At 35.6% G+C, this 25,713-nt stretch overlaps 3 protein-coding genes across 7 annotated transcripts; 1 reads left to right on the forward strand and 2 right to left on the reverse strand.

The window, feature by feature from the left end:
- The first annotated feature begins 580 nt into the window (after nt 1-580).
- LOC147401143 (plant viral-response family protein (DUF716)) lies at nt 581-4,013 on the forward strand. 4 transcript variants are annotated; one of them, XM_086442307.1, is made up of 2 exons: nt 581-1,717; nt 2,706-4,013. In XM_086442307.1, exon 1 carries the CDS (start codon nt 769-771, stop codon nt 1,711-1,713), a length of 945 nt encoding a protein of 314 aa, XP_086298433.1. In that variant the 5' UTR covers nt 581-768; the 3' UTR covers nt 1,714-1,717; nt 2,706-4,013. The 4 variants fall into 4 exon arrangements, with proteins under 4 accessions (XP_086298433.1, XP_086298434.1, XP_086298432.1 ...); XM_086442308.1 differs by lacking the exon at nt 2,706-4,013 and adding an exon at nt 2,220-2,665; XM_086442306.1 differs by lacking the exon at nt 2,706-4,013 and adding an exon at nt 2,073-2,091.
- Nucleotides 4,014-6,719: 2,706 nt separating this feature from the next.
- Nucleotides 6,720-12,775, reverse strand: LOC147401144 (protein translation factor SUI1 homolog 2). 2 transcript variants are annotated; one of them, XM_086442310.1, is made up of 5 exons: nt 12,681-12,775; nt 8,115-8,229; nt 7,269-7,474; nt 7,078-7,131; nt 6,720-6,976 (listed from the first exon to the last, which is right to left on the reverse strand). In XM_086442310.1, the coding sequence occupies exons 2-5, from the start codon at nt 8,149-8,151 to the stop codon at nt 6,932-6,934; spliced, it is 342 nt and encodes a 113-aa protein (XP_086298436.1). In that variant the 5' UTR covers nt 8,152-8,229; nt 12,681-12,775; the 3' UTR covers nt 6,720-6,931. The 2 variants fall into 2 exon arrangements, with proteins under 2 accessions (XP_086298436.1, XP_086298435.1); XM_086442309.1 differs by lacking the exon at nt 12,681-12,775 and adding an exon at nt 10,203-10,311.
- A 1,196-nt stretch (nt 12,776-13,971) lies between these two features.
- On the reverse strand, nt 13,972-18,475 carry LOC147401145 (protein NRT1/ PTR FAMILY 5.8-like). The gene is made up of 4 exons (XM_086442312.1): nt 18,260-18,475; nt 17,953-18,170; nt 14,948-15,462; nt 13,972-14,874 (listed from the first exon to the last, which is right to left on the reverse strand). Exons 1-4 carry the CDS (start codon nt 18,315-18,317, stop codon nt 14,031-14,033), a joined length of 1,635 nt encoding a protein of 544 aa, XP_086298438.1. The 5' UTR covers nt 18,318-18,475; the 3' UTR covers nt 13,972-14,030.
- Nucleotides 18,476-25,713: the final 7,238 nt, after the last annotated feature.

Consider the following 25,713-nt stretch of genomic DNA (forward strand, 5'->3'; position numbering starts at 1 on the left):
GACAAGTTTTACAATCCTCAACCATATCAAACCAAAAAACATACAAATTCAATATGGTAAATTCTATTTTACAATCCTCAACCAAATGTTATTCATTCATTAGTTTAATTGTTTTAAAATTAATTTTTAATTTTTTTATTTCTTAAAAAAAGAAAGTCTGAATCAAGTTAATGCATGGTTTTAAAACTCGATTTCGCGTCTCATCTCATCTAGGCCAAATACCGAGTCGTCTTGGACGAGTTTTACGATACGTTTGAGACATTTCGTTCAAAAAATCAAAAAAATTCAACATGATGTATTAAATTTCGGACAAAAGTGACTTGTGAGTTGGTCTCGTTCAGTTCCGATATCGAGTTAACTTGGATGATACATCTCGATCTTGGACGAGTTTTATAACCATGGGTCAGTGAGGCCGGCCCAAGTCATCCCTATCCCCCTCATTATGGTGTCAGGTTGCGGTATTCCCTCCATAGAAAGACACCATCAGATGATCATTCTGATTTGTGTATTTGTATCTCGAGGAAAATCGAAGGTGTACATACAAGTGAATAAGTACTTCCCAACCACAAAGTTGGTCTTCTTAGGCCATAGCTGGCCAGAGGGGTATCTTTCTTTGAAAATTATTCCTCTTGTTCGAAGCCCAACGTAACCAAAACCATAAGACAAGGAAAAAATTCACAAACAAACAAGAACAAGAAGTCAACAACAAAACAAACTCCAGATCTCATCTTCTTCACTTTGATCTCTCCAGAGAGACGAAAACCAGAGATGGGACTCTACACCATCTGCTTAGCTGGAGGTGGGTTTTTGCTAATTGGCGTCTTTGAGGCCCTAATCTCTTCCTACACCCACCTAAACCCTTCTTCACCCCCTCCCTCTCCTCCCAACCCAACCCCATTAACAATCTCCAAATCAAGAAAAAACCCATTTTTCTCTTCTGTTACCTTCATCTCTATTGCTCTTTTATCCTTCTTTTTAATTCTCGACTCTCTAATCTCCTTAATCGACGCCCTTCACACCAAAGACCGAGTTGGATTTGCTTTCCAATTAGATATAATCTCAATTGTTTCTCTCTTTCTTCTCTACTCCGTCGTGGGTTTCTTGATTAATTTCTCCAATTCGATTCCATTACCTTCTTCGATCCTCAATTTAATTGCCCTTTTCGCTTTTGGGCAAGAATTTATCATCTTTTACCTTCAGAGAAAAGACCCAACTGGACTTGAGAATCGATACTTTGATCTCTTACTCGTTCCAATTATAATTTGCATTTTTTCGACGATTCTCAAATTGGGTTGCCCCCAATCCAAATTCCCAAGTTTGGGTCGTGGGGTTGGTTTGATTTTGCATGGAACATGGTTGATTCAAATGGGTTTCTCATTTTACACCAATTGGATGGCTCATGGGTGCGCTTTGCACGAAAAGAGTCGGGGGAATTTTACGGTGAGGTGCAAAGGGCATCCTGAGTATCATAGGAGCAAAGCGATTGTGACACTTCAATTCAATTGTCATCTTGCTTTTCTTGTGGTTTTGATTGTTGGGGTGTACTCTTTTATTGCTCGAAAGTATGGGTTTCGTTGCGATTACTTGCATTATAAGCCTTTGAATGCCGAATTGCGCCAATTGGATCATCAGAACCAGTTTACATTGGATTCGGATGATGAGATTATTTTGGAGGAGAATGTGGCAAGGCAGAATGGTTTTGGTGCTCATTAGTAAGGTAAATCTGATTGCAAACTATTCTTTTTGAGACGTTTACATGTAGAAGAATTTGTTTCTTTGTATAAATGAGTTGGTGATCGCATTAATGTAATTTCAATTTTACAGAAATACTATCTGTGTGATCGAAAATGTGGCCGTATTCTATTCAATTGATGTTGCAAGTTGATGGTTCTTGTGGTTTCTTATATTGACTTTTGCATTTGCTCAAGCTTTGATTGGTTCTTGTTAATCAAGTAAGCTTGCAATGGGTGTAATCTAGAATATCAAACTTGAATCAATATAATTTAACTTGAATTTTTTAGAAGAATAAGTAAAGGAAGCTCTCGCTGAGTTGTCAAATTTTGTTGAAACAGATAATTTTGAGTTTGATATTTTTACACCAAGATTAAGGTGTGCAATTCTTTTGGACTAATTCAACATGGTTTGTTTTAATGATTTTGGTTCCATTTCTTTATGCTTCTTGATTAAGCTAATCAATCCCACTATGTTACTTCATGAAGGCACTTGGCAGCTCCTCCTTGAGTTCTTTCTAGTTGGGAGGGAAAAGGGGGAAAATGTTTGGATGTTACCCATGGCCATGCTTCTTAAACATAGATGAGCTGTATAATTTTTAGGTATGGCACCCTTAGTAGTTTTATTTTTTTAGAAAGTGTTTTCTAATTGGATCTGAGCTAGGATTCGGGGATGCTTGATAATTTTTTAGGTGAAAAAGCCTGTGTATGTCGTACTTCTGTACTCTATTTGATTCTTATAGTGGACGTCCTTGATTGTCATTGCCAATGAATGTAGCCCTTCGTGGGTGAACCACGTGAAATCCTTATGCCTTTGTGTGTGTGTTTTTCTTGTTTGTTATCTTAGCTTTTGCACTTTCATCTCACTGTTATATCCTTGTGTTTTCCCAACAAATGGTTGGGACACCATAAAGCAAAGGCTTGATGTCAAAAGTATTCCATTTAATGGCATGCTAACACACTATGGCCTTTCAGGCTGTGCTTGTTGCGAGCCAAAGAGAGGGTTGTTACAGCAGATTGACGTGTTTGACTGATGGAGGAAACTTATTCCTTAGAAACGATGCCATCTTTCTTAGCATTGGAGGAATTGGCATGTAGGTTTTCTGTCACCACAAGAGGTATGGGATGAAGAGGCAAAAGTGTGAGGCTTGAGCATCTATTGGGGGTGTTAGCTTCATGAGCACATCATTTTTAAATGAACACTCCAAATAAAGATAAAATGCAGGTAAATAGAAGGAAAAAAGATAAACTCAGGAGAAAGAAACATGTGGAAAAAAAAACATTGATCCCTTCTACATTTGGGGAAAGAGGTTTTTTTACTAGTATTTAACCTGCAATAGCTTATATTATTTAACTTATAATTAAAAGGAAATAAATTAATTTCTTTAGGTATGGTAGAAATATACCCAATATTGCCACCACCAACATATGTTTGAGGCTTATGCCTTTGATGTAGGGTGTTAAAAAAGTAATGCATAAACCTCTTTTAAAAGCTTCGTTTTGCCAGGCCCACGTTTCAAGAGTTTTTATCTTCTCTAATATTCCTAAGGTCATTTTAGGGAAATTTCGGCCCAAGGCTAGCCTCTAGATAAGCATTATTTATTTATTTTTTTAAAATATGCAGATATTATTTATTTTAGTATTCTGAGTTGGTGGAGCTAAATATTGATGGTCAAGACTCGTCATATTAATAGATTGAGCATAGAAGAGATGAAGATGTCAAGATGGAAGAGTGGAAATACTATGAATGACAAAATTATAAATGAACACTTTCGAGAGAATTTAGTAATTCTATAGGTGATATAATAAAAGAAAGTTGTTTGAATGGTTTGGGGTACATTCAGTGAAGGCTGAGTATAGCCATAGAAGGAATAAGCCAGTTGAAGGTTCTGAAAGAGCAAGAGGAAAACCGAATTGAACGGAGAACATGATTCCTTTGTCCAACCCAAACCTTTGGGATAATGCTTTGTACACTTTACATTTCAACAGTATTTGGGTATATATTCTCCACAAGAAGTACAGAGGAAGAATCAAACATTTAAGTGGATCCTAGTTTCTGTGAGGTGTTGCATTCAAGTTAATCTGGGCATATAAGTTTAGTAATAAATAGATCTATTAGATTGCTGCTATTATTTTTTATAACAGGACCCAGGTCGAAGAGATCATTTTTTTCCTGCATTAGCAGTAACCATAAGTATAAATAATTCCAATAAATTATTCGATCAATTTCTCATCACTCGCATCTGGACCCCTAGCTATCCCACTCTTCTATTCTCCAGAGGGACCTTTTCGTAACAAGGAAATAATCCTCACCCCCACCCCCACCCCTTCCTCCTTCCCTTCCCTTCCCTTCTTGGTAAAGAACTTGTGAACAAAACATTCTCTCATTAACTGGATTGATGTATATCGATCCCTTATTTACATATGTATACTCTTAAGTGGTTTTGTTCTTGAAAGTAATTCAATGTTCATCTGTTTGTTGACATATGTGCTTACTATCGTACTATCACACGACATCTCAATTCAATGATTAAATTTCACATTTCATTTCTTTGTCCTTTACCCAAGTCATTCATGCACCCATTCATATCTTCCAATTTCCTTCCCTACTAGACCATAAGCCATTATATTAGATAATGAACTAACTCAATGATACTTGTTTTGGAAGCCAATATAAGGAACTCTATCCTTGATTGGAATTATTTTGTTGGGAAGTAGTTTTAGATTCTCAGGCCATCTTTTTTGTTGAATTGGGAAATCTAAAATGACTTGTTATTTTGGAGGGTGGAGGCTTTTTGGAGCCTCAAAAGTTCGTAACTTTTGCCTTGTGACTGTACTAAGAGCGCTTACATGTTATTTCACCATTTACTGTTAAGGTTGTTGCCATCCATTTACTGGAAAAAATTGTTGCTATATACAACATGGCATGAACATGTGGCTGGGGATGGTTCTTCAATTTTTGTGAATTCATGAGGTTTGTTCTAGAGGTGCCAATTTGGCTAAGTTGATAAGGTATCTTGAGTGTTGACATTAACACCATCAAAACCCGGATTATTTTACTCGGATCTGTTCTAAAAAAAGCCAAAGTTATTTTGAATCGTTTGATGATTTCAAACCTTCAGACCACCACTAACCTTTGCTTCCCTAACCAAAATAAATAAATAAAAATGGTGGGGAGGTTTGTTCCCTCTCTCTCTCATGGAACTTTGCAACTTATTTTTAGCAATGTAGAAGAAACAGGACCTTGGAGGTGTCTTAGTGTATGTGGAGCTATAATATTTCTTTAAAGAAAAATGAAAATTGGGGCAGTTCCTTGACCATTAAAATAGGACTATATCACAAACTTACACTATGATGACTACACATCATCCTACTAGAGAATCTCCAACTTGTCTTTATATTTCAAATATAGTGGGGCTTTTGCAAAATTCAACTCCAACTGGTCTTCAAATTTTAATATTTCTGTTCTTGACATCAAATATAGAGTGGGGAGAATCCATAAGGGGCCCTCTATATCACTACTCGGCATTTTCTCTAATTTTCTTTTATTTCTTCTTTTACAATTCAACAAAGGTCAAGAAGATGCATTTTTGAGGTAGCAGGTTGGCGTTCAGCATGGTTTAGAGAGGACTTCCCCATTCAAATGTGAAGTTGTTTTCCAAGGGATTGGTTGGAGATGTTTACAAAATCACCTTCAAATTGATGATTTACCCCTCGACTTTGGTCTTGCATGAAAGATTATTATAAAATGACTCAAATACTTCAGGCTGTTTTTTTTTTCTGTTGTCGTCAATTAAAGATCCTCTCCTTAAACAATCAAAACCTCGAGAGTAAGTTGATGACTACTAGTTTTTGAGAAGAAAAATCAGAGTTTTTGCCAAGAGGTTTAAGGCGTGCTTGGTTTTTTTTTTTTTTTATTAAACAAAATTGTCTTAGAATTGGGAGATATAACGTTTAACACTGCACTCTACACCGTGCTGATGTATCAGTGTGCAGAGAACCATAGAAAGAAAAAAAAAACCTATGGAACTCTTGCACATCAGAGCAATGTGTCCAAGGAAGTCAGTTTAGAATTGACTCGGTAGAAAGAAAATATTTAGTTTCAAACTTTACAGCAGCAAATAATCTGTTTTAACATTTACTTTGGGTTTTAGTATATAGTACTTTATAATTAAATAATAAAAAATGTATTTTCATGAAAGATTTCGAAGTAGATTTTGGACATATTTTCTTCATTACAAGTTGTGACTACTTTAAAGCAGCTCAGTATCCCAAACTTGAAAGGAATTTCCATAAAGGGATTCTCCACTGTGAACACATAGGTACATAAAATTTTCTCATGTCAATTAAGGCCATAAAACAAGAAAGAGAACTTTGCATATAAATACAGCTTCAGATTGTTTGTCTAGCAGGTCAAGCAAATACTTCCCCAGTTCAAGCAAATGACCCCATCTAGGCTTTCAACTCGATATCTTTTAGATATATTCAATCTTTTGATTTAGTTGTTTAGTAAGTATCTTATAAAGACTACTAATTTGATCACTTCGGTCGTGTCAATACCTAGTTATGCAGTTTCAACTAATGTTCTTTGTCTACAAAAAAATTGTTAGATCCACAATTTTTTTTTTGATAAGTATAATATATTGAAAAAAGAGGAAAACAATGTACAAGGAGGCTGAGGAAACCTCTTAAAGAGCAACAAAACTAAGGAAATCTAAAGCATCAGTGATTACATAGAATTCCATCTAAAAACAAAGTCATCAAAAATAAATCCGGTGAACTCTATCCACATAAGGAGTTAGATCCACAATTTTTGTTAACGTAACACAGGTTAGAACATGAACATTCGAAAATGTCATTTTTGAAATATTTCACACAATTGATTTTCCATTAATGTCACATAATAACTTGCAATGTGCCAGAAGCTACGTGTCATGCACTTTCAACTGAAAGCTACAGGTAACAAGGCATCAAACAATTGAGCTGAGATAAGAGAACTTCTTTAACTTTTATCATTCTTAATGGAAGTAGCAAGTTCTACATAACCCACAAACTAAAAAATCCTACTCCAACAAAGTCACAAAACCATAAGTAGAGAAGGCATCCATCCAATTACAAATGTATGAGGATTACACCTACCAACACAGAATCTCAGATACTATTATTGCAGATACCAATCATAGAGAAAGATATATATAAACTCAGAAACCGTGAATTTTAATACGGTCCTTCTTCACAATGCCAGCCTGACCAAGAAAGATGTTCAGCAGAATCAGAACGAATTAAGGGAAAAAATAAAATAAAAAAAATTCTCAACAATTAATTCCTTTGGATTGAAGGACTTTACCTGAACAAGGAAAGTAGATACATTTTTCCTCTGGTCACCTTGAAGTTGAATAACCTGGCACCATAACAACATTTTGAAAATATAAATTACTAAACCATTATACACAATGCATACCTACATACATATATTTCAAATCCAGCGAGGATAAATGCCATTATGAAGGATTTTGCATTGATATTATAGTATAATACCTGGCCCAGCTCTGGGTCCTGAATAACAGTACCATTGCAGCAGAACTCCTTTTTGAGATCCTTCAAGATCTTGTTGTAGCTGTATTCTTTCTTCAAACCCTGCACGGTGGTCAAGCTTTTCCTACCATTCCGCTGCTGTGTGCGCACGTGCACATACTCCTTTGAACCGGCACCAGAGTCTTCAGCATTTGCCTCAGTGAATGGATCTGCAGCAGTCCATCAAAAAAGGGTTGAAAAACATTAAAAAAAGAAAAAACAGAAAGCTAGCACAGCAAAAGAATCAATAAACACATGTGATGAAACCTCAAAGAAACAAGGAGAGACGGATCAGTGCATGAAAACTGTATCCACTAGATTTCAAAAAAAAAAAAATTAGATCATTGTAGTCCAGTGGGAAGATTAACCAAACTCCCATACTTCATTCGTGATGGTTGATCTTGATTCATCCTTTAATAAAGTAGACTATCAGAAGCTTTTATATTTTTTAAGTACCCATGAAATATGGATGACCTAGACATGGTGAATCCAAATGGATGTAAAAAAATAATATCTAAGCCCTGCTTATCCTTACATAAACATTATTTTAACACTTTTTTACTGAATGTATATTAAGTGAAGAAATACAATTGCAAGATCTTCCAGACCTCTAGTTTAATTCATCTGTTATAGAATTAACGAAATCAAGTTATATTACAACTAAGAGCCTGGAGCCCAGGACACATTATAACTTTTTGGTGCCTTTCTATATTAAAGAAATTGAAATCAAATACAGATTGTTTCTTCAACATTCTTTCTGGCAATACAAGCACACGTATGCAGTTTAGCTGAATGGTGAAGTCCACATACCAAAAGCAGTAGGAATTTGGGCATCGAGATCAGACATGAACCTTGGTTGTGGGAAATCTCTGCAGTGAAATGAATAGAAGCTTTGACTGCTTTATTACCAACAATATGCACAGAGCTGAGAAAAGGATTAAGTTTCCGTCAATTTCTCATGGATATCAATAAAAGGAAATAGAACCAAGCCGAAACAGAACATAAAATTACAAGATCAAAAATATCAAAAGTCATACTTCAGATGCTTAAAAAAACAGAAAAATAATTACTGTCATATAACTCCAGTTGTTGAATTCATCCAAAAATACCCCAAACTACCCTGACTTTGCAGATATAGAATCCAAAAAACCTGATGCCCAGTCCCAATTGTATGTTAAAAAAGAATACATATCACAGCAACTTATTTGTTAAAATAAAATACTATACTTCAAAGAAGTAGTTTATTGTTCAAAGCATAGCATTAGTATTTTTTTTTTGTTTTTTTTGTTTTGATAGGTATAAGACTAGTCGTTAGCAAATGAAGTTGGGTTCAAGGGGGTTTGAACCTAGGGCATGGGAACAACACTCCACGCGTCTTACCACTTAGCTAAGTTGGCACTTCAAAAGCATAACATTAGTATTAGAGTTAAATAATTTAAATGGGAAAGCAATAAAGTGATTATGAAATGAAAGGAACATTTCCTCTCGCCAAATTTTCAGGGGAAAAAAAAGACCAAGATTTGAATTCAGTATTAAAAATTTACATGAACAATGAATTCAGTATTAAAATTTTACATTAACAATGACAGGCATTCTCCCATTCCAAGTCTTAAAACATACAACAATTCTCCAAACAAAGCCAGAAAAAGAAAATAAACAGAATTTAGACTACAATAATAAACTTGCATATTGACCATTGTAAATATTGAAAACCAAAATATTCCTTGGGACAGAGAGAAAATATCAAAATATTTTGGATGCAAGAAACCCCCTCATAAAAAAAATCTGAACTTCCAAGCAAATAAGTTAGTTGAAGGTATGCATGTACAATGCAGATGTTGGGCAAGGAATAAAATTATATTCTAAGAGGTCTGGCAACATTTACCTTTTTCGATTTTTATTTATTATTAATTGTAGTATTTCGACACGCAATCATTTTCTATGCATGATTCTTTGAACTCCCTTGCAATGAGAACGGGGTTCAATTCTGATGGGCTCTAAGAATGGTCTATGGCCCTATGGTCTCTATATTTTCACATGTGGTGTAGTCTCTCGGGTATACAGGCTTAATCTACTATTAGAGGAATTCTTTTTTTCTTGACAAGTTCAATCGAGTGGGCGTATGGGTATGATCCACTATCAGATGGATTTTTTTAAGAATTATTTCTCTAAAACCTGCTTAATTGGAACACTGGTGCAATCATCTGTTCTAATGTGATTGGATGGTCAATTTTGGCACATTTGACGAGAAACCCATTGATTGGAGAGTCCACTTGAAACACATTTATATTAAAACAACAGAAGTTATCCTTATAAAATCATAAAGACGAGAATAGAACCCCCAAATCAACAAAGGTAACAAAAAACTCATGCAACTTGTAAACCAATTATGCCTACAATCAAAATCAAACATACAACCAATTTGTAACATATTTACAACCAATAGAAGAAGAAAAAAAATGAAAACTGAAACCCTAACAATACCAAATGCCCAAAACAAACTACACATCAAATTTGCACCCCATTTGAAATTTCGAAAAAAATCGACAAGAATACTACAATCGGGCACTCTGTACAATTAGTAAATTATAAAAAATAAAAATAAAAACCCACAAAGAAGGAATTCAGACCAATCGAAGAATCCAATAATTTTTCGCCAAAGAATAAACCTTGAGATGATCAAGAAAATAATTGAGATGTAATCAAAGAGAAATAAAAAAAAAGATTTAATGATCTCAACCAACAAAGGAATAATTTCTTCTTCTTCTGTTTTTTTCGTTTTTATGATCTTAAATCATAAACCCTAAAATTTCTGAAAGAAAATAACTAAAAGAAAAGAAAATACGATGAAAAAAAGGAGAGATCTTTAAGAATCAAAAGGATTAGGAAAGAGCTTACAGTGATGAATTCGAAGAAGAGGAAGAGGAAGAGGAAGAAGTCCGCAGCACAGAAAGACGCACAACGTGAAGATAGATTTTGCCCAGAAAAATATAAGTCGGTTTGTTGGTCGGTGACGCATACCAATAGTTGATGTCCATGTGTCATAAGATAATGGGCCAGATCGCCCAATAGGCTTGTCTCCCAATGTTAACCCAATCCTCTATGAAAATGGGCCTAAGTCGGCCCAATTATTAAAGGGCCTAATTTTACTATCAAAACATGGACCATGGCAGGATAGGTTGTAGTACGGTTCATTTAAGAGTCTTAGTTATGGAGGCATTCATTTTGTTGGGACTTTATAGGGGTATCATGTGCTTCATTTTCATTTTTTTGGGAGGATCGTGGGGATCGCCGTAATACTTCGTATCAACAGATATTCGATATATCAATATCGATTCGATCTAAGATCTCTTATTGAATTAGCCCTCCCACGACATATAAGCTACTAATACATTTTTTTTCCTAAAGCGAGTTTGCCACTAATTGTAGCGGTACCATCCGCTAAAATTTGTCCTTTTTTAATGCACCTGTATAAGGAGCATAATATTGTAATGTATGGGCCGTTGTTTCTACTACCACATGTATATTTCATTGCACTACATTCTCGGAATGAACTACTTGAACGAGGCTAAGAAAAGCAGTTTGCCAATGGCTACATAAATACATCAACCATTTTGATGGATCTTTTAGTGTGTTTGTCCGTACCCAAGAATTCATTCTTGTCCCGGGTATCAATAACAATAAGAAAGACCCGAAGAGGTTCATATACAGAACGTTTTGAATTTAAACAATTCACAGAAGATTCAATCAAGGGCGGGGGGGAGCTCATTGACCCAGGACTACAACCTAAGCGTGTTGGCCTAAACTCAACCCAATTAATGGATGAGCCTGGGTTGAGTTATGTAGAAAATGACTTGAGCCTGAGTTGGAAGATCTCAACTCAGGCTAATCCGAGCTCAACCTGATTTTAGAAGCTCAAGGACAAGTTGAGCTTGGATTAATGAATTTTGGCCCGAAGGTCGGGTTGAATTGAGCTTGGGTTGACCCTCCATTCCACCCAAGTTGCAATCTTACTTTGACCTCGAGAACTTTTGGCTCTTTTAGGTGGTTTAGGAAAAATAAAACAACAACAACAAAAATTGGTTTGAAATAAGCTTATCACTGATTTGTCCATCTCACTTCCTTTATTTGTTAGTTAAACATGGATTGAAATGATAAAAGTAGATATTAGCATCTTTTCAACAATGGAAAAGGTGTCCAAGTAGATTGTGGATTGTGGGTTTCAACTACTCTGTTCATGCTCTTTGATCTTACCTCTTGGGTGATGTTAATTGAAATCTTAAATCGTGTGATTGTGTTTATGAATACATTTTGATAATTAATTCAATCTCCAATTTAGCACGATATAAGGGTATTTTTATCAAGATTGCATCATAGATTTTTCAAGATTCTAGCTTCTTAGATGACGTCATGGTCATAATTTGTTAGGAATATTTCAATCTTTGAATTTCATCTACTGTACATTCTACATGAAGACCACATATCGACTTAGTGTCATAGATGAATTACGAGTCAATTTGCTCAATGTCATAATGTGTACATATTTGGGAGGTGTGCTTATAATCACCATAAGAATGGGAAAATTTACTCGAGATGCACCAACAACTAATTTGTGATTAGGATAGTGTCTGATATGATTCTTTTTCTAAAGTTATTATTGGCATCTTAAATTTTAGTTATTACACCCCAATTAAAGATTAAAACACATCATTCAAAAATTACAAAAGTTTAGCTTAAATTATTATCTCAACATTACAAAACAGCATAACATTCAATCAAACAATTTCATTAGTTGTTTACAATTATGATTAGGCTCATATAAAATCTTAAACCCATAAATCTAGCAACAACAATGGAAAAAAAAATATTATTGGCACTCCAACTTTTATTTATTCTCAATCATTTACTTTTTTTTTTAATTGAAATGTAATAAATAATAGTTGGATGTGAATGACAACTCTCTTCCTATTTTCACTCTCGAAATGATGACGATGAACGCCACGAGAAATTCCTTGGGTTGCTTGTGTCCAAGGCTTAAACACACGCATCCAGCACAGCTCAACTACAACTCTACATGGCCCGCCCGCCCGCCCGCCCGCCCCTCCCTCAAAGTATCTAAACTCGCGTAAGGAAAATCGGCTGAAAGGGACGGTTCGGTGTAGAGAAATTCAACCTAAACAAGAGGATGAGTCCGTTACCTCTAATTTTTGTAAACAAAGGCGTGCGTGCTTGGCAACATCGCAGATATTTCGCTACTAATAAAATAAAAATAAAAAAACACTCTATGCGTGTGAACGAAAATAACTAAAAGAAAAGAAAATACGATGAAAAAAAGGAGAGATCTTTAAGAATCAAAAGGATTAGGAAAGAGCTTACAGTGATGAATTCGAAGAAGAGGAAGAGGAAGAAGTCCGCAGCACAGAAAGACGCACAACGTGAAGATAGATTTTGCCCAGAAAAATATAAGTCGGTTTGTTGGTCGGTGACGCATACCAATAGTTGATGTCCATGTGTCATAAGATAATGGGCCAGACCGCCCAATAGGCTTGTCTCCCAATGTTAACCCAATCCTCTATGAAAATGGGCCTAAGTCGGCCCAATTATTAAAGGGCCTAATTTTACTATCTAAATATGGACCATGGCAGGATAGGTTGTAGTACGGTTCATTAGAGTCTTAGTTATGGAGGCATTCATTTTGTTGGGGCTTTATGGGGGCATCATGTGCTTCATTTTCATTTTTTTGGGAGGATCGTGGGGATCGCCATAATACTTCGTATCAACAGATATTCGGTATATCAATATCGATTCGATCTGAGATCTCTTATTGAATTAGCCCTCCCACGACATATAAGCTACTAATACGTTTTTTTCCTAAAGCGAGTTTGCCACTAATTGTAGCGGCACCATCTGCTAAAAATTGGTCCTTTTTTAATTGACCTGTATAAGGAGCATAATATTGTAATGTAGCGGGCCGTTGTTTCTACTACCACATGTATATTTCATTGCACTACATTCTCGGAATGAACTACTTGAACGAGGCTAAGAGAAGCAGCTTACCAATGGCTACATAAATACATCAACCATTTTGATGGATCTTTTAGTGTGTTTGTCCATACCCAAGAATTCATTCTTGTCCCGGGTATCAATAACAATAAGAAAGACCCGAAGAGGTTCATATACAAAACATTTTGAATTTAAACAATTCGCAGAAGATTCGATCAAGGGCTAAGCGTGTTGGCCTAAACTCAACCCGATTGATGAACAAGCTTGGGTTGAGTTATGTAGAAAATGACTTGAGCCTGAGTTGGAAGATCTCAACTTAGGCTAATTTGAGCTCAACCTGATTTTAAATAGGATTGGTGTGTTGCAAGTAAAAGTTGGTGTGGCAAAAGAATTTCTCTTCATTAATTAATCAATTAAATATGATGAATCTTGAAAGAATAGTTGAAATAGTTTGCAAACAACACCTAATTAAGGTCGTGGTTGTTGAATACGGGATCACACAAATTTCATAACTGGCTATCTACTAAAGTTGGCAAGTTCTTCCCAAACTCGGTTGAACAATCGAGTTGCTACACTAGGTGGAGAGAACTAATATTTTTATTTTTTCGTGAAGCACAATTCAATCTCTAGATCACGATCCTTTAATCTAAAGGAATAAACAAAGTTAGATCAACCTAAAATTATTTACACTCGCAAATGATTGCAACATACCAAAACAAAAGCTTATTTACAGTTTTCATTCGTGTAATTGTTCCTCCTATTGTAGTTTTTACATGAAAAAACAAAGAACGACAAGCTTAAGACACTTGATAAAGCTAAAAGCCAATAGTACTTATCTAGTCGAGCTTCTCTCATGTCATCAGAGAACCAGCTATGTCTTCCTTGATTATCACTTGTAACAATCTCAATGAAAGATATCAATAGTGCACTAAGAAAGCTTCCCACACCGAAAACACTTAGATGCAACGCCATACCCATGGTTCTCAATCTGCTCGGCACTTCTGTATAAAAGAATTCTTGCATTCCCACAACTGTGAAAACATCCGAGATGCCCAAGATAATGTATTGAGGCAACAACCAGAATATGCTCAAAGGTACTGTCTGCGATGGTGATTCACCAAATCCTGATCTTTTACTAATCTCGAGCCTCTTTGTCTCGACAAGTGCTGCGATGACCATAGCAACGATTGATAGAAACATCCCAATTCCCATCCTTTGCATTACATTGACCCCTTTATCATCTCGAGTTATAACCCTTATGATGGGTATTATTATTTTGTCATATAAAGGCATTAGAAGTATAATAGAGATATTTATTGCACTTTGTAGTGTCGCGGGTGGGATCATGAAACCTTTTCCAATGTTTCTCTTCATTGTCATCCCTTGTTTGGTAAAGAAAGTGGCGGGTTGTTGGAAGATAATGGCAAACATTAGAAGCGTTGTCCATATAGGCAAGAGCCTCAGTACGGCTTTTGCATCGCTGAGTCGGTCATCCTTATTGTTAGGTTTCTCATCAAATTTTTCGGAGCATTGGAAATCATCACCACGTAGTGGTCTCTCTTCTAGTCTATAAACAAGCATAGCTTGCATTAGGAAAGATCTTGAATGCAAAACACAAGGAAATATTAAAGAGAACTTACTCAAGCTCGACCACGTCGGATTGTTTTGGTGAAAACTTGATGATTCTACCATTTGTAATTTTTGATGCACTTTCCTTAATGGCTTGGATTAAGTTCTCGATGCACTTATTCCCAGCCTTGGGCTTCTCATGTGAATAAAACAGGGCTCCACATGAGAAAGGTGCAACAGAGATCGCCATTGCGGCTGTGGGGATGGCGAATCCCACACTCCAACCAAAGGTGTCCTGAAGGTAGGACATAAGAGATATACCCAAGAGGCTGCCACTACAAATGCCAAAGTACCACCATTGGAAGAACAAGCTTTTCTTAGTAGAGTTTTGATCATCTTTAGTGCAGGGCAATTCATCATCATTTTCGAGTTGTTCGGCTGCGAATGCTTGCAAGCATGGATTGTATCCACCTTGGCCCAATGAAATCAAATAGAGAGACCAAAGGAGAGAAGAAGATGAGGATCTTGGTTTGGTTGTAGGTCTCCATTCCCACACTAATGCTGTTGATGTCAATGCTACAAGCCCCTTGAGGAAAAGATAAGGGACCAAATTTGCATTAGAGCACTGTTTTTTATGTCTATAAATTTCAATTCACTTTGCAATAATTCTAAGACCAACAAATAAAACAAAAGACTAATTAGGAACGCATACATGCATTCATACATATCCTACAAACATATATATTAGAGTGGACCTATTGTAAAGAACTCGTACCGAATAATTGCCATAGTGAGTACTAGTGTTCTACTACCCACAATTTAGAGATGGTCAACATCCATTGTTTGACATTAAGAATGATGCATTAGAGAAACAATGAGTTTCCACACATGAAAAGTGGGATACATCACTTTTCAAAATAGTAATTCGAATTAAATTGTTCAACAATCTTCCTGGTTTCAAGTTGATGACTGTATAAGAACAAGAGGAGGATCCTAAAGAATGTAAATACGGATAGTGAAAGTAGATATAACTTACTTTCAATAACAAGAGACTTAACACTAAATAAAGTGGAATGGAGGAATAAGATTTCTTTAACTGACATTAAAACTTTGGGATCAGGTTTTTTAGAATCGTGCTAGAGTGGCTTTAAAATTGACATTGATTAACACTTCGTTGATGTGGAGATGTGCACAAAATCATAAATGCTTTTGACTCGTATCTCGGTTAAAAGCATTTATGGTTCTGTATGCACATCCACATCAATAAAGTGTGAATCGATGTCAATTTAAAGTCACTCCAGTATTACTCAATTTTTTGTTGTTGTTTGCTTTAATTTAGAGTAATGATAATTTGACACCCTCACGTGGGATACTCAAAATACTCTCTTGACGTGGGATGCGTTAGAACCATAGATTTTCTTTCATCGGGATGCACAATTGCACATAATTATGGAGATGTGCAGTTGTGTATCTCAAGGCATAAAGTCTATGATTCTAACACATGCCACATCGGAAGAGTATTTTGAGTATGCCTCGTGGGGGAGTCAGATTATCAAGACTCTTTAATTTGTCTCCTTGGACAATGAGAGGCATTCTTAACACGACACCTCAATTTTAAAAGGTTGGCTTGAATCAACTTTGACCTTTGACCTTTCATCATCTACTTACAACCCATTTGACCTATTCATGATGGAAAAAAGCTCTAATAATCTGACACCTAGACATGAATCAAGCTGATTTTTCCCTTTTTTTTTTTTTTTTTTTTCTTAAGGTTTACCTAGGGTGGATCCAACATTCTTAAATCAGATAGTAAATATGGCCGGCTTTACCTTAAGGCAACTTTGATTCTTGCTTGAAGCAGTCGATTGAGAGAAGGCCCTTAGCCAAGCCTGAGTAGGTCCCACGGTGGAAGTTCCTCCCTCCGCATCCACAAAATTCCCTAGTTATATAAATTGATAATTTTTATTTATTTTAATATATTAAATATCAAAAATGCCTTGTTAAGAGTTTTCTTCTTAGGACTCAACTTGTATCGAGCTACCTTGAAAGTAAAGTATCTAATCAACCATCGTGTGTATAAAAGGTGCCACAGTGCTAAGTTGATTAAAGTTTTTGAGTGTTGAAACCATCACTTGGGGGGTTAAATCATCAGCTTCAGATACTAATTATTGACCCCTAATCTTATTTGCCTAACAAAAGGAAGAAAAAAAATTGTGTGATGATTTTTTAACACCCCCCTTTTGACACACACCACCCTACGCCCCATCACATTCATTTACCTCGGGATATGTATTATCATAAAATTTTCTCTTGTGTATCCCGAGGCAAATTATCTACAGTTTTGTGATGGGGGCTTAAGTCAGAGCGGGATGTCATTTTATCACGACTCAAAAAAAAAAAAAAAAAAAAACATGCAAGCGAAAAGGGTCAAAATTTTAGGGGGGCAAGATAAATTATTCTTAAAGGAAGGAGGCCTGTCAAACCCATTTCATTATCCAAGGAGGTAAGTTAAAAACTATGAAAACCCATAAGCATATACATTTACATATGTACATGTAAGTACATATGTTTGTGTATTCGTATGTACGTACTACTGTAGAAGTGCCAAATGTTGGTTTAAACCAAACCCGACAACCCACAACCTTGGTTTAAAGAAAAGAGTCATGCTGGAGGAGAACATTGAAATTGACATCGTTTAACACATTGGCGTGCACAGAACCATAGATGTTTCTCAATCGTATCTCAATGAAAATCATCTATGGTTCTGTACACACATCCACCATGGCAATGTGAAAAGTGATGTCAATTTCAATGTTACTTCCACATTTTCCATAAAGAAATGCACCACATGTTCTAGTCCAAAACACCAAGCGAGATAGTAATCGTTCATCAAATTCATCTCCATCGCCGAGTTTATGGAAAAATCATTGAGTCAAGGTTGATTGGTGTTTTTCATAAAGAATCGATTGAGCGATTCTTCAACAAATTATCAACTAACTTGGCAAATCATGGAGAAAATCTCTCAACCGAGTCAAGGAATTGTTCTACTTGAAGTTAAAATACTGAGTTAACTCACCACAACATACAGAAAAGAAGAAGCCAAGATGGTTGAATACCGATCCAAAAACGAGTCAGCAATAAACGCCCCTAACAAAGGAAGCATGAACGTAACCCCACACCAACTATTCACAGTCTTGGCCGCTGAAGAATTGCTCAACTTCACTACTTCTGTGAGATAAGTCACCAAGTTTGATGCCACCCCTTTGAATGCAAATCTCTCCACACCAGCCACCACTATCACAAGATCAAACAAATTAACCCCACATGTATGATCAAGATCAGACGGTAATTAAATAAGAAAATTCATTTATATATATATGTACCTATAATAAGGATACATGACTTGCTAAAACCCTTGGAAGTCCCTCCACCACCAGACATGAGGAGAGAAGAAAGAAAAAAACTATGTACCAAGCAGAGATCAAATATTTGAGATTTTCGTTCCAAGTCTTAAATCATCCAATCAACCAAGCACTCGAACGTAGGAACTTTTGAATTGTTGATTGGTTGCATCGAACGATCACTTTATTAGTGATTTGTTTTTAAAACGAAACGCTTTGCAGTATAGAGATAGAGCAACGTAATGGAACACGTGGCAATCACTAAAGCGGAATCAAAACAACATTTCAGTTCAGCCCTGTCGTCACGGAGGTGAAATCGTGTCGACATGCAACGATGGTGATAATACGTGGCGTACCAAATACTCAGCACGTAGTTATGTTCCAGTACTCCTCAGTGTTGGGTCGTAATCGAACTCCCACTCAAAAATGAATGAAGAGAAGGGTTAGATGGCACAATTCTGACAACGACACTCATTAATTATTGAATATAGATGAAGAGATATCAACTTTATATATATATATATATATATAGGGTCCCGTTCGCCACCCTTAGTTTTACCACACACTTTAACAAACGCGTTTTGTCTTACATGGGTTAGAAGTTTCGGAATGAGCTGATTTTTGGTGAGGATGATCTCTATGGTGAGGAGATCATCCTCACCAAAAATCAGCTCATTCCAAAACTTCTAACCCCATCAAAATTGATTTACAAAAAATGGACGGTCCACGATTTTTCAACATGTAAATATGGGGTTAAACATTTCGGAATGGGCTGATTTTTGGGGAGGATGATCTTCTAATCATAGAGATCATCCTCACCAAAAATCAGCTCATTCCAAAACTTCTAACCCATGTAGGACAAAAAACGTTTGTTAAAGTGTGTGGTAAAACTTAGGGTGCTGAACATTTCCCATATATATATATATTATATATATATATATATATATGGGTCCGTTCAACGGCTAACTTTCTGGCAAAACATTTTTCAAAACATGAGTTAGAAGTTTTGGAACGGTGAGAAGATGATCATCACCAAAAATCAGCCCATTCCAAAAGTTCTAACCCTATCAAAAATAGTTTACAAAAAAGGATGGTCCACGATTTTTCAACTTGTAAACATGGGTTAGAAGTTTTGGAATGAGCTGATTTTTGGTCAGGATGATCTCCTCACCGTAGAGATCAATGGCAAACTTTTTGACAAAACATTTTTCAAAACATTAGTTAGAGGTTTTGGAATGGGCTGATTTTTGGTGAGGAGATCATCATCACCTACTCACCAAAAATCAGCCCATTCCAAAACTTCTAACCCATGTTTACAAGTTGAAAAATTGTGGACCATCCATTTTTTGTAAACTATGTTTGATGGGGTTAGAAGTTTTAGAATGGGCTGATTTTTGGTGATGATGATCTCCTTACCGTAGAGATCATCCTCACCAAAAATCAGCCCATTCCAAAACTTCTAACTCATGTTTTGAAAAATGTTTTGCCAAAAAATTGGCCCTTAAACGCCCCCCATATATATATATATAAATGGGAAATGTTCAGTAACAAACATTTTGGCAAAACATTTTTCAAAACATGGGTTAGAGGTTTTGGAATGGGTTGATTTTTGGTGAGGATGATCTCTACGGTGGGAAGATTATCATCACCAAAAATCAGCCCATTTCAAAACTTCTAACCCCATCAAAAATGGCTTACAAAAAATGGACGGTCCACGATTTTTCAACTTGTAAACTGGGGCTAGAAGTTTTGGAATGGGCTGATTTTTGGTGATAATGATCTTCTCACCGTAGAGATCATCCTCACAAAAAATCAGCATATTCCAAAACCTCTAACCCATGTTTTGAAAAATGTTTTGCCAAAATGTTTGTTGTTGAACGGGACTCATATATATATATATATATATATATATATATATATTGGGAGCGGTTCAGCAACCCTAAAGTTTGCCAAACATTATGCCAAATATGGGTTAGAAGTTTTGGAATGAGCTGATTTTTTTTAGGATGATCTCTATGATGAGGAGATCATCCTCACAAAAAATCAGCATATTCCAAAATTTCTAACCCCATCAAAAGTAACTTACAAAATTGGACAGTTCATGATTATTCAATTTGTAAATTAGGGTTAGAAATTTTAAAATGAATTGATTTTTGAAGAGGTCATCCTCACAAAAAATCAGTTCATTCCTAAATTTCTAGCCCATATTTGGCATAATGTTTAGCAAACTTTAAGGCTGTTGAACCCCTCCCATATATATATATAGGGTCCCGTTCGCCACCCTTAGTTTTACCACACACTTTAACAAACGCGTTTTGTCTTACATGTGTTAGAAGTTTCGGAATGAGCTGATTTTTGGTGAGGATGATCTCTATGGTGAGGAGATCATCCTCACCAAAAATCAGCTCATTCCAAAACTTCTAACCCCATCAAAATTGATTTATAAAAAATGGACGGTCCACGATTTTTCAACGTGTAAACATGGGGCTAAACATTTCGGAATGGGCTGATTTTTGGGGAGGATGATCTTCTAATCATAGAGATCATCCTCACCAAAAATCAGCTCATTCCAAAACTTCTAACCCATGTAGGACAAAAAACATTTGTTAAAGTGTGTGGTAAAACTTAGGGTGCTGAACATTTCCCATATATATATATATAGGGAAATGTTCAGCAACAAACATTTTGACAAACATTTTGGCAAAACATTTTTCAAAATATAGGTTAGAGGTTTTGGAATGGGCTGATTTTTGGTGAGGATGATCTCTACGGTGAGGAGATCATCATCACCAAAAATCAGCCAATTCCAAAACCTCTTACCCATCAAAAATGGCTTACAAAAAATGGACGGTCCACGATTTCCCAACTTGTAAACATGGGGTTAGAAGTTTTGGAATGGGCTGATTTTTGATGAGGATGATCTCCTCACCATAGAGATCATGCTCATCAAAAATCAGCCCATTCCAAAACCTCTAACCCATGTTTTGAAAAATGTTTGCCAAAATGTTTGCCAAAATGTTCGTTGCTGAAAGGGACCCATATATATATATATGGGGGGAGAGAGAGAGAGGGACGCGTGATACAGAATTTGTTTGTTTTTTTTTAAATTGTTTATTATTTTTTAATTTTTGGGGGTCGAAATTACCCAAAATGGAAAATCTGCTAAACAGTGAGTGGTGATACAAAGTGAAGATAATGGCAGGAAATTAAAGACACGATTTGGTGCTTACACAGTCGGACTTCACTCAGGAGTTGTGGGATTCTTGTTGGGGAATCACTAAGGAATAGCTTATGCTATGGATGAGGATCCAGTGCTCCAGAGAGTAGTTGGGTACATTCTCTAACCAATGTCTTGGAGTGCCCTGTGGCATGCATTTTTTTTTTTTTTTTTTAATTTTCCAATCAGCTCTATTTATTGGTACACTAGTGATTTCTTAATGTAGTGTGGGCTCTTTATCCTTCCAATCTTAACTAATGGACCTTTCACCCTGCTAATACTTATTATTGGGATCCTAGAATGCGTGGTTGTGCCAACGATAGTAGGCTTTCGAATTTGATAGAATATAGGGATGATTTAATTAAAATTGTATACATTTACCTTTATTCATTACCTTTCTATACATTCTGAAACTTACTTGCAACGTGTGGCATTGACACTTGTCGATTTCCTCTAATCTGATCTCTTGCACCACCATCCCCACATGGAAGCCACGTAGTGATTTGGTGTTGTAGTCAACTTGACACATGTTAGTTAAATTAGTGTTAGGTTGTGTGCTTATTTGGGAGGCGTGCATACTATCATTTCATGCATGGCACCATTCGTTAAGGATGTGCTACCATCGTTGATTGCTTTCGTTTAGCAAGACTTGATCAAAAATTCTTTGGATTATACAATTGAGTAATTCTCTTAACGATGACTTGATCAAAAAGTGATCATGTATATACAAGGGATGATTCCCATGTACTCCCACACCAGCCATTGAATTATTTCTATTATAACCTTAGATCTTATCTTGGTCATGGTTATGTACCAGGTCTAACAAGACCGTCCACACCAACTCGACTAAGGATAAATTTACAAACATTTCCACGATGTCATCCCTAAATTAAGTATTGTGAGACAAACACTCACCCTTTAAAAAAAAAAAAAAAAAAAACGATTTCAGAGATTTAGGTTTTAAAAGTATGTGCCTAGCTATAAATAATTCAAGGGTGTGTTCTTTGATAATTTTGTCGGAAAATAGGATTAGACATATGAGATCTTTATGATCATTGCTAGTATGGGGCTGTTTTGATTTCATTTTTCTTGTGTTTCTTTGTATTTGTCAGTCAGGTATCATTTTCAGTCATCTCGACTCTTTGAATAAATACAATACGTGAAAAAATGGTTAAATTTGACATACTTTGACATCACATTTACCCTTTTTTCACGTAATGATAGAGTTGAACTTTGAACTTCAACATTTCGGTAGAACCGAACCCTCTTCCCAAGATGACCTATGTCTTTTTATATTTATTTTACATCTTTATTTTTTCATGAATATTTGAGATACCTCTTTGAAGACACCATGTGTAACCCAAAGAGGAGGTTCTATCAAAATTTTGAAGAGGGTTGACGTCTTCGAAGTTTCCCCTAATGAATGCGTCTTTACTCATCCAAAAAGAACATGCACTGAAAAAGTGGTTTGAAATGATCAATCATACTAATTATTGGAGTCGTCCGTATGATGCACAAAGCAGAGGTGAATACGTGATCCGAATTCTTGCTAGTTGCCACGCATGCAAATTACACCATACGGACATTACTGCTTTTCTAATTTAGTTCTTTGTCGGGTTTTACAATCAAATATAAAGTAGTAATGCTTGACTCCTTTCTTGTCCACAAAGGAATTCTTAATTTTTAGTTAGATTTATTATTTAGAGAGACCCTTCCATCATGTTTTGGACTTTTGGTCATTATTTGAAATACCCCTATGTAGTTTCAAATTAGTGACATGTCCCTTTGACCTCATTCTATTTTAGAAGACAAAAAAAAAAATTTAAATATGATTAATGCCCTCATATTCAACCTTTAACCAAAACCCTTGGATTTTTATTTTTCGACATAAGTTATCTTCAATCCCTTCAACCTTAAGAACAATATATGATTTTTGAGGTAGAAAAATTGGTTGATTTAGAGTTTACGTGATTGAAGCAAATATATTAGTCTTTTGGTGTACATTGAGGACAATGGAGTCATAGATTTGTAAACAATCTAAAAAATTCAGCAAAAACATGGAGGGGTATGTCTAAATCACTATTCATATCAGGAGGCTTTATTTGGTGTCATGGGGACTCAATTTGATAGCTTTTGCTTTTGAACATTCTTTGACCTGTGGTGGACCATGCACACTTTTGAATTTTAGTAATATTGCATCACAGGTTTGGAACTCATTCTTGGCTTGGTTCATGAAACATATGATGAAAATTACCTCAGTCCAATGGTTAGAATCAAATCGATTTTTGGTATTTGATTCTACTAAAAGATGGGCCAAACATCATATGTTAAGATTGTTACATCCTTTTTACATTAGAGAAAAATTAAAGATACACTAAATTTGTCTAGACTGTCCTTTTGGATTTTCAATTTAGTGAGAATCTTTTTTTTCTTTTCTTTTGAACTCTAATTTTTGCCTAGACTATCCTTTCGAGTTTTCAATCTAGAGAGCCTCCTTTTTTTAATTGTTTAAAGTTTTAACTCATGCGGGTCAAGAATATATACAATATTCAGGCTTGTGCTGAGGAGCATCATCAAACATTTTAGGTCAATTGTCCTAAGAACTAAATAATTTAGCATGGACTGGACATCCAAATAGATGAATGGACCCCCGAAAAGCCCTAAAAATCGGAATGGAGCCCATTTTCACCCATGAACACAGATTACCACACTCTTTCTGTAGAGGAGATATTGATCTTTTTTGGAAGAAAAAAAAAATCAATACAAGCCCTTTATAGATCCAAATGAGTTGGTTATAAGACTACATTCTACTACCTCAAGAAATACAATACAAAACCTTTTCTAGCAAGTCATAGTCTCTCCAACAACATTTGGACTCCAACATCGAAAGAAGAATAAACAACATAAGCCCTTCTTAAAAAATGAAGCACTCTTACTAGTTGATCAAGTGCAAAGTCTAAGGAGCCTGCAATACCATCTCTAGTTGAGAACAAGCATTACAAGCCCTCCATAAAAAGATAAATGCACGCGGTTTTTGATATGTGGTTGATGTGGCAAGGGTACAAAATCATAGATCTTTTTCTTTGAGACACACAAGAAAAAGATTTGCACAACTTCTTCGGAAGATCTAGAAATACAATGAGACGATGGACCATCATCTTCTATATAAAATTTCACTGTTAATCAAAGGATAATTTTTTTTTTGACAAGTCAAACTAAGATTTTATCATAATCCAATAAGAATCATTCCGTGATTATTTTATTTACACCAAGAAAGGCATGAAATTCACTATTCTATTAACTGTTATTTCTTGTGAAGTTGTATTGGTAACACGAAAGTGTTAGTTTGGCAAGACTTAAACACAAAAAAGAAATTGAGTCTCATACATATGTAGCTATTGTAATAAATTGCTATGGTATGTATTAATGGTAGTAGATCATTTAATTTGTTAGTCTTTGGAAAGGGAGGTGTGCCTGCAAGAGAATAAAATTGATGGAGTGGTTTTTGATCGATTGTAAAACTTGCTAAATAAATGCAGAAATAGAGATTAAGAAATGGACTTTGGGCAAGTCGAATTCGTTCCACAGGGACAGTTTGGATTCAAAGATTCAATCGGATAAAAACAAAAACAGAATTAGAAACAGATTGATTTTAAAACAGAATTGATTTGTTGCACATTAGAAAATGAAAATTAACAATAGAAAAGAGAAATTGAAACTAATGAGAAAGGGCTTAGAGAGTTCAAGTCTACCATTGCAAGTCATCCAAAATGCTAATTAATTCTAAATATGACTCAATCCACGTAGCAAGTCATTGCTCGTGGATCGGAAGATGATTCGATGTATCCATTGATTGGAACCCAAAAGTATCCATGAAGATCTCTGATTTAGGCAAGATTATCCGACTTATGCTTCCATTCATCACAGAGCATGAGTGTTCTTGAACTTATCTAAGTAATACTCATCAAAGCTTGAAATGAAAGTATAAATTGGATGATCTTATCATGAAGAGATTCACAGATTTAACATAAACATAGAAATATAGAATTGAAATAACATGAATAGAATGAACTTGCTCCGGCATCCTTGATCTCTCTAAAGAGGATCTAGCCGATCATCGCAAGGATCATATTGCAACAAGAATAAAAGCAAGAAGATGATAGATGGAGAAGAGAAGGTAGAATAGTGTTGCAACTTGATTCCTTCCTTGATGATCTCT

Source organism: Akebia trifoliata, chromosome 5 (genome assembly GCF_017979445.1).
Source record: "Akebia trifoliata isolate Shusen 1 chromosome 5, ASM1797944v1, whole genome shotgun sequence".
Lineage (NCBI taxonomy): Eukaryota > Viridiplantae > Streptophyta > Magnoliopsida > Ranunculales > Lardizabalaceae > Akebia > Akebia trifoliata.